The sequence below is a fragment of the Callionymus lyra genome, chromosome 19 (genome assembly GCF_982586985.1).
Source record: "Callionymus lyra chromosome 19, fCalLyr1.hap1.1, whole genome shotgun sequence".
NCBI lineage: Eukaryota > Metazoa > Chordata > Actinopteri > Syngnathiformes > Callionymidae > Callionymus > Callionymus lyra.
This window is the reverse complement of record NC_141836.1, coordinates 7715711-7725387: the sequence shown is the minus strand read 5'-3', so window position 1 is coordinate 7725387 and position 9677 is coordinate 7715711. Positions and strand designations below refer to the sequence as shown.

The 9677-nt window shown below is 43.2% G+C and overlaps 1 protein-coding gene across 1 annotated transcript; it reads left to right on the top strand.

The window, feature by feature from the left end:
* Window positions 1-3964: 3964 nt before the first annotated feature.
* Window positions 3965-9236, top strand: LOC148059277 (potassium voltage-gated channel subfamily A member 3). Its single transcript, XM_087781164.1, has 3 exons — window positions 3965-6167; window positions 7989-8039; window positions 8115-9236. Exon 1 carries the CDS (start codon window positions 4039-4041, stop codon window positions 5590-5592), a length of 1554 nt encoding a protein of 517 aa, XP_087637290.1. The 5' UTR covers window positions 3965-4038; the 3' UTR covers window positions 5593-6167; window positions 7989-8039; window positions 8115-9236.
* The last annotated feature ends 441 nt before the right edge of the window (window positions 9237-9677 follow it).

Genomic DNA, 9677 nt, shown 5'->3' with positions numbered 1-9677 from the left:
ATGTTTTCTTAACATGTCGTCCTAACATATCTTTAAAATGTTAATTTCTAACATGTCTTTCCAACATGTCTGTCTAACACGTCTTTCCTATGTTTCTTTCTAACACGTCTTTCCTATGTTTCTTTCTAACACGTCTTTCCTATGTTTCTTTCTAACACGTCTTTCCTATGTTTCTTTCTAACACGTATTTCCTATGTTTCTTTCTAACACGTCTTTCCTATGTTTCTTTCTAACACGTCTTTCCTATGTGTCTTTCTAACACGTCTTTCCTATGTTTCTTTCTAACACGTCTTTCCTATGTGTCTTTCTAACACGTCTTTCCTATGTTTCTTTCTAACACGTCTTTCCTATGTTTCTTTCTAACACGTCTTTCCTATGTTTCTTTCTAACACGTCTTTCCTATGTTTCTTTCTAACACGTCTTTCCTATGTTTCTTTCTAACACGTCTTTCCAACATGTCTTTCTAACATGTCTTTCCAACATGTCTTTTCAATGTGTCTTTCCAACATGTCTTCCCAATGTGTCTCTCTCTAACATGTCTTTTTCAACCTGTCTCTCTAACATGTCTTTTTCAACCTGTCTCTCTAACATGTCTTTCCAACCTGTCTCTCTAACATGTCTTTCCAACCTGTCTTTCCAACATGTCTTTCCAACCTGTCTTTCCAATATGTCTCTCTAACATGTCTTTCCAACCTGTCTTTCCAACATGTCTTTCCAACCTGTCTTTCCAACATGTCTTTCCAACCTGTCTTTCCAACATGTCTTTCCAACGTGTCTTTCCAACGTGTCTTTCCAACATGTCTTTCCAACATGTCTTTCCAACGTGTATTTCTACCAAGTCTTTCTAAAATGTCTTTCCAACATGTCTTTCTACCGAGTCTTTCCAACGTGTCTTTCCAACATGTCTTTCCAACATGTCTTTCCAACATGTCTTTCCAACATGTCTTTCCAACATGTCTTTCCAACGTGTCTTTCTAACATGTCTTTCCAACATGTCTTTCAAACATGTCTTTCCAAGTGTATTTCTACCAAGTCTTTCTAAAATGTCTTTCCAACATGTCTTTCTACCGAGTCTTTCCAACGTGTCTTTCCAACATGTTTTTCGTAAATGTCCTTCTAAAATGTTGTCCTTACATCTCTTCCAAACATGTCTCCCTCACTTGGTTTCCTAATGTGTCGTCCCAACACATCGTCCTAACTTGTCCTAAAGGACTAAACTAGACAGAATGTTAGTAAATGTAATGTTTACGTTGAAACACACACATGTGACAAAGTCATTGTCACAAGTTGATCCAGAGTTTTGGAATCACTCACTTCGTGAAAGTGTTGTGTTGATGAAGTGTGTGTGCTTTTATGATGATTGTGTGTCTATTACAGTCAAGTTTGTGTTTATGTTTGTGTGTGTGTGATCTGTAAGAAAGTATGATTCTGTGTCAGTGTGTGAAGGATGTGTGTTTGTGTGATTAAATATTCTGTCTAAGATTAATAGATGGATGGATGGATAGATAAAACTTCTGAGTGGGTTCCATTTATTTTTTTCAAAATAGAACTTCAGTTGTGTGCTCAGCTCATGCATGTTGTGTAGATGTATTATTTGTTGAAGATGTTAATCATGTATGAGCTGTGATGATCTGCGCACATATTTGTGTTTCTCTCCACGTATATAAAAATATTCCAGCGTCTCTAAATCCGTCTACTCGAGTGAACATTTTCTCACTTCACATGTTCCTGAAATATGTATGTCAGTGCAAGTCATACAGTGTGTGTGTGCGCTTGTTTGTGTGTGTCTAAGTGCATGTGTGTGCACAAGATGAATAATGGACTAAAAGAGAAAAGTTTGTGTAAAGTGTTAGCTTTTGTGTAAACAACTTTGTGTGTTAACTCTGCAGCGAGAATTCTGACCCGCTCAAGTAGGAGAACTCACATTTCTCCGATCCTTAAAACTCTTCACTGGCTTCCAGTTTCTTGCAGGATCAACTTTAAAATTCTGGTTCTTACTTTCAGATCTATTCATGGTCAGACTCCTCCTTACATCACTGATCTGATCCAGCCTTACACCCCAGCTCGGTCTCTGAGGTCTGTGGATCAGAATCTACTGATGGTTCCACGCACACGGCTCAGGACCAGAGGAGAGAAATCTTTTCAGGCTGTTGCTCCTAAGCTTTGGAACAATCTTCCTCTCTCTTTGCGCTTGATGGATCTACTGACTCCTTTAAGAAACATCTTAAGACGTTTCTATTTGTTCAGGCTTTTCCTTGAATTTCTCAAACTTGTTGTTCTCGGTGTTGTCTTGATCTTTGAAGTATGTACTGTTTTGAGTATTGTTTTGATTGTTAAAGCGCTTTGTGACCCTGGTCTCGAAAAGCGCTATATAAATAAATATTACTCACTTACTTACTTACTATACTTTAGTATGTATATGTCAAAGCTTTTGTGTACCTACAGTGTGTGTCAGTTAGCTGTGTGTTGACTTCAGAATGAACACAACAGAGTAAATCAAGAATGTACACAACAAGTACCAGTAAATTCGGATTGAATGTGATGTGTGTATTTTGTCAGTATAAGTGTGTGTGTAATGTGTGTGGTTTTGTTTAAGTCATAAATACAACTGTGCGCAAAAGTGCGTGTCCAAGTGTTTTGCGTGTAATTTGTGTGTATCTAAGTGCATGCGTGCACACAAGATGAATAACGGAGTAACTGAGAAAAGTTTGTGTGCAGTGTAAGCTTTTATGTAAACAATGTTGTGTATCTGAGTGTATACTCTGTATGAACACATGCCTTGACATATACACACTAGTGTGTGTCAGTTAGGTGTGTGTTGACTTTAGAATGAACACAACAGAGTTAATCTAGAATGTAAGTAAGTAAGTAAGTAATTTTTATTTATATAAAACTTTTCCAGACCAGGTTCACAAAGCGCTTAAACAATCAAAACAATATTTAATAAAGTATATACTTTAAAGGTCAAGATAAAACTGATAACACAACAGGAGTTCCAGAAATTCAAGGAAAAACCTGAACAAATAGAAACGTCTTAAGATGTTTCTTGAAGGAGTCAGTAGATCCATCAAGCGCAAAGATAGAGGAAGATCGTTCCAAAGCTTAGGAGCAACAGCCTGAAAAGATTTCTCTCCTCTGGTCCTGAACCGTGTTCAGGAACCATCAGTAGATTCTGATCCACAGACCTCAGAGCCCGAGCTGGGGTGTAAGTCTGGATCAGATCAGTGATGTAAGGAGGAGTCTGACCATGAATGGATCTGGAAGTAAGAACCAGAATTTTAAAGTTGATCCTGAAATAAACTGGCAGCCAGTGAAGAGTTTTAAGGATCGGAGAGATGTGAGTTCTTCTACTAGAGCGGCTCAGAATTCTCGCTGCAGAGTTTTGAATCAACTGCAGGCGAGACAGATCCTTCTTGTTAAGACATGAAAATAAACTGTTGCAATAGTCCTGAACATGTGAGTATGTCAGTATAAGTGTGTGTATAATGTATATAATGTGAGTGGTTTTGCTTGAGTCATGTATATAAGTGTGTGTTCATGTGTTCTACGTGTAATTTGTGTCTGTACAGTGAGTTATGTACCATGTTTGTATTTGATTGTACATTTTCAATTGTATCTTTATTTCTCTCAAAATGAAAACGAAAAAGAAATAAAAACAGTTTAATATAAATCGTTTTAGAATAAAAACAAGAACTAAAGAAATAAATAAGTTGGAGGGAGACAATAAAACTGAGATTTTATTTGTACTTCAAATTGAAGTGTGTCCAGGACTGGACGACCTTCCTCGAAGGGTTGAGGTGACAGCGGCTCCTCCGCCTGTGATTGGCCGAGGAGCCGGACTGGTACCCGGGTCCAGCGTGGAGTGGGCGGGTGGGTTTGGGTGGGTGTTTATGACCAGATCCGAGAGAGAGGGAGAGAGAGGGAGGGAGAGAGGGAGCGCGGAGAGAGAGCTCGCTCAGACGGAGGAGACACGAGGCTGTGGCGGCTGCTGCTCGGAGGGGGCGCGGCGGCCGCCCGAGTGAGCGTCTTCACCCGCGCATGGACGACCACCTCAGCCTCCTGCAGTCAACCCCGCCGAGCTGCACCCGAACCCGGGGCGACACCCTGGTCAACCCCGGATACACCGAGGCCGACGCGATGACGGTGGCGGCGGGTGACAACCTGCTGGAGGAGTCCTCGGCGCTGCCGGGCCACCACTCCCTGGACCGGTACGAGCCGGACCACGAGTGCTGCGAGCGGGTGGTCGTCAACATCTCTGGCTTGCGCTTCGAGACCCAGCTCAAGACGCTCTCGCAGTTCCCGGACACCCTGCTGGGGGACCCCAAGAAGCGCATGAGGTACTTCGACCCGCTCCGGAACGAGTACTTCTTCGACCGGAACCGACCCAGCTTCGACGCCATCCTGTACTACTACCAGTCCGGCGGGCGCATCCGGAGACCCGTCAACGTGCCCATCGACATCTTCTCCGAGGAGATCCGCTTCTACGAGCTGGGCGAGGAGGCGATGGAGAAGTTCCGCGAGGACGAGGGATTCATCAAGGAGGAGGAGCGCCCGCTGCCGGACAACGAGTTCCAGCGCCAGGTGTGGCTTCTGTTCGAGTACCCGGAGAGCTCCGGACCCGCGCGGGGCATCGCCATCGTGTCCGTGCTGGTCATCCTCATCTCCATCGTCATCTTCTGCCTGGAAACTTTACCGGAGTTCAGGGACGACCACCGGGACCCGGTGGTGGTCGCGCCGGTGGTCAACGGCACGTTCCCCTTTTTCGTGAGCCCCTTCTCGGACCCCTTCTTCGTGGTGGAGACCCTGTGCATCATCTGGTTCTCCTTCGAGCTGCTGGTGCGGTTCTTCGCCTGCCCCAGCAAAGCCATTTTCTCGAAGAACATCATGAACATCATCGACATCGTGGCCATCATCCCGTACTTCATCACCCTGGGCACGGAGCTGGCGGAGCGCCAGGGCAACGGTCAGCAGGCCATGTCTCTGGCCATCCTGCGGGTCATCCGGCTCGTGCGCGTGTTTCGCATCTTCAAGCTCTCGCGCCACTCCAAGGGGCTCCAGATCCTGGGGCAGACCCTGAAGGCGAGCATGCGCGAGCTCGGGTTGCTCATCTTCTTCCTCTTCATCGGCGTCATCCTCTTCTCCAGCGCGGTCTACTTCGCCGAGGCCGACGACCCGGACTCGGGGTTCAACAGCATCCCGGACGCCTTCTGGTGGGCCGTGGTCACCATGACGACGGTGGGCTACGGCGACATGCACCCGGTGACCATAGGGGGGAAGATCGTCGGGTCCCTGTGCGCCATCGCGGGGGTCCTCACCATCGCCCTCCCGGTGCCCGTCATCGTGTCCAACTTCAACTACTTCTACCACCGCGAGACGGACGGCGAGGAGCAGGCGCAGTACCTGCACGTGGGCAGCTGTCAGCCCCTGACGGACGAGGACGAGCTGAAGAAGACCCGCTCCTCGTCCTCGCTGAGCAAGAGCGAGTACATGGTGATCGAGGACAGCGCCTTCAAGCAGACCCCCAACTTCCCCACCAGCGCCCAGAACAACTCCCAGAACTGTGTCCACAAGAAGTTGTTCACGGACGTGTAGTGGGGACACCTGTTGGGGTTCTGACCCCGAGACTCTTCCACTGACCCCCCCTCCAGAGGGGGGCAACAGAAGCTTTATCTGAGCGTGTTCGTCGTCGTGTTGCTGGTGTTTCAGTATCTGTCTGTGCGTTCACGCGCACGCGTGTGGTGTGTGTCTAGAAGCTTCATCCTGCCGTCCATCTTCACGACTTTGTGTACACACGTGGTGAGGAGGGCTCTTCCTCGGAACCAGGCTGGGAGCCGTAAATAGAGCTCGCTGTGATGCAATCTCCATGGTGACGCTGGTTGCCCCGGTAACCCGAGTCTGCGTTGCCATGGCACCCTTGTTTCCACAGTTACCTTCCAGATGGCACTGAAGCTTTTTTTTATAAAAAAAATTTGGGAAGGTTGGCATCCAAAGTTTTTTTTTTTTTTAATCTTCTGACCCGTGCGAGGTCCACCTGAAGAAGCTTCTCTCAGATCAGGCCGAGGATGAAGAGATGCTGAGGAATTATGAATGAAGTGGAGGCACAAGAGAACTGGAGTGGAGTTCTACACACGGCCAGTAGAGGCCGCTCTTCAACTATAAAAGCGCTGGTGAGTGTTTTTGTTAAAAACACGTTCAGAAATGACGTCACCTTGAAAACAAGTCCTTTGTTAGACAAATTGAATTGTGATTTTTTATTTTAAGTTTGCATTTGAATGTGCTACGATATTTTAAAAGGTAGAAATCAAACATGGATTTTAAAATGTTAATAATAGCCAAAAACAGCATATTTAGATTTTAATTTAATCTCCTATGTGGACAAAAATCCAACTTCCTAAAAAGACACAATATTACTGAGTAGAATTCCATGTATATTGTTGATAAACTTGGCCGGTAAAGCTGAAACAAACCTTAATTTAAAATATACGTATGTGTATATATAACATAGTCTTGCATTAATATATATTTTTCAATTGTTACTGTTACTGAAATCAATTGAATGTTAATATGTTTTGACAGTAAAATATATTAAACGAAATAATTTCTTATTAATGAATAACATAATTATTAATAGCAATATTCGAATAAATACTATAGTTTTGTAAAAAACTGATGTGTCAAATAGTTTAATGTATTTTATTAAAAACATTCAAATATGTAAACAATTCACATTATTGAAAGTCATTAAATGCTATACTTATTTCTATCTTTAAATAAATGTATTAAACATTTATTTATTTATTTCATTATTTCATTATTTCATTCTACACAGTCATCACCAGAAAATAATCCCTGAGCTGTGTTTACGACACTGGCAATAAATCTGTTCTAATTCTAATCTGACATTTATTATTACCGTTGCAAAATTTCGAGGCAAACAATCTTCCTAAGATACTGTTTATTCATCTCCTGAGCTATTAAACATGTTTACTGTCTGAAGATTTACGTGAGTTTATGAGCAAAGTCGATGTCATCTCCTCCAGAGGACCACATGACCTCCGAGAGCCTCGTATATTCATGTTAATTTAATGCGAAGGCTCCGCTCGTCTCTCACCTTCAGGTGACTTTGTAGCGTCTGTGCCGACAGCCCGCTGAGCTCGCCCGGAACACGCCCTTCAAACCGCAGTCAGATCCCTTCTGTTCCTCTCAGATCCACTCGTCATCACTGACCTCACTTTCCTCCACCTTGACCCAGTCATCACCACTTCTTTCTGTTTCCTCTCCATCACTTTTTCCAACTCTAAAGCCGCCATTGTCTCTTTAACTTCCTCGTCTAATGCTTTCTTTTTATAGAGATGCCGCACTAATGGCTACATTAATAAATCACACTAAAATCATATAGATTTAAGCACTTATAAGATGTCAGCAATAAACTACATATTTATACTATTATAAAATAAAATACATTTAGAATTTTCTTTTTTTAATACAATTATTTAATTTCTTTCACATCCACTATCACTGCTTCACAAGGTCAAATCTCATCAGTGGAGAATCTACAGGAAGCAAAAGACGACCTCTACATTGATCGACCCCGCTTGACCTTTAACCCCATTTTATTTATTCCTGCGGTTAATCCGACACGGGACTTCGGGAAATGAATTTCTGGGGGTTTTGAGACATATGATCCAAGTCTTAAGGAAGGAAATGAGATGTTTACATTTAATTTTCAAACTTAACAGTATTCTTGTATATATTCTTTGTATATTATACTATAAAATTACTAAAGAGACTATTTTTTTGGGTGTGTCTGAAGCAAAAGAAAGCTCATAAGCCTGTGGGATTTGAACCAACGTCTCACTGCGGAGCTGAAGCTACACCTTTAAAAAACTATAATACAGTTGCTCAGTAATGTTGCTAGTCATGCTAACTGTTAGTTTGTGTGTTTTGACTTCTTTTACATAACGTTGTTGACGATCGTTCTCTTCCAGGTGGACGCTGTTCATGTCCGACTGTCCTTGGTTCAATTCCCGCTAGTGAAGGTACGTGTTGATATAATAATGCTTTTATTAAAGATACAATTCTGAATAATAAGAGTGACTTCTCTCGTCCTCCAGAGACACATCGGGCTAAAGAATCCTCATCGGATCCCATTTATCCTGGACCTAAACAACGGCGTGCCTAAAGTCATTGGTTCTGACCCAAATTACGGAACTTTTATCCAACAGTCGACGACCAAGTGAAGCCACTGAGGACGATGGAAACAAAAAAGTTGTCCCTTCCTTTTCAAGAATGTATCAAAAAGATAACTCCGCCCACACGGTCCTGACCAAAATTCAAGTTGACCCGTGCCAAGTGCATTGTGGGACTTCCAGGGTCATCTCTTGTCCATGATCCCGAAAAACAACCACTTCCAGAGACCATGTTTTATGTACATTTTGATTTAAGTCTGTTAGTTTTCCACAACATATACCTTTTATTTTCCCTGTAGTTCTTCCTTGAATACCTACTTCTTCGCACAGAAAAAGGGGGCGGTCCTAAACAGTTACAATGTACTATGGAAGCTTTTAGGACCAGTATCATTCTTGTTTTTGTCAGATAACTGGTCTAGAGGGGAACCCAACAGCGCCCCCTTTATGTTTTCAAAGAAAAGAAGAATTCTACTTCCAATGATCCATGGCTCAAAGTCAATAGTGTCTTCTTCAGGTGGAGCTCTGTCATCTGTGACGTGGAGTAGAGCTAGTAGCGTGTCAGCCAGTTAGGTGAAGGAGATTGTTATCAGAGGTCACAAGAGGGTCTTAACAGGGTGGGGGGGGGTAACATGAGCAAACTGATTCTAGAATGTCTTTGATGTGTTAGCGCCCGCTAGCTAACTAGCTAAACACTGCCTCTGCGTCACGCCTTTACCAGAGCCAACCTTTAAACGGACAACGACCAGGTAGCTCTGTTCATCGCAGACCAATCAGTTTGTACGACTCGCCAGATTAAAAAACTGCCAAACCGCGACGAGAAGAGAAAAACTGTGATGTAATCGAAGACTGTTAGCCATATGCCTTTGTTAGCTCGCTGTGCTCTGTAGTTGCTAACACACCTGTATCGTCGCCGCGGCCCCCCCGGCTCAACAAATAAAAGGCTCCCGGTCAATGTAGTTTGGGGGCCAGACGTGGTCAGGGGGGTGTTGTGTGTCAGTATTTGTTGTGTGTCGTTTTGTGTCGTCACAAACACGAACCATACCAAGTGATAAACCAGTCTTGTGTCGTTTATTTTACAAACAAGTTGTTGGAATTGTGTTAATATGAAGTCATTGATGCAGGAAATATTTAATTTTCTCGTACAGTATTTGTTTTAAACTTCATCAGAGCTTCTGTAGCAACAACAACATTACATTTAGCAGTATTTTCCTGAAAACCACATTACTGTCTTCCTGGTAAAATATCTAACAGGATTTCTGGGATTGGCCTCGAGGGATTCTGGGAGGCGTCTTTTCAGATCAAATCTGAGAGTAATCTTCTCTGTCTCTGAAGGCAGCCAACGCATAGAATTATGGCTTCACATCTTGTTTTCTAGATTTAGAACCAATCGCCTTCCATGTATTTCTCTAGTAAAACTCTCTGACACAACGTTGTCAAAATTGTCATCTGTCGATCTGCAAATAAGAATATATATATATATATATATAT

Bases quoted from the DNA above. Each gene is read 5' to 3' on its own strand.
- LOC148059277 (XM_087781164.1), top strand. From the start codon at position 4,039: ATGGACGACCACCTCAGCCTCCTGCAGTCAACCCCGCCGAGCTGCACC.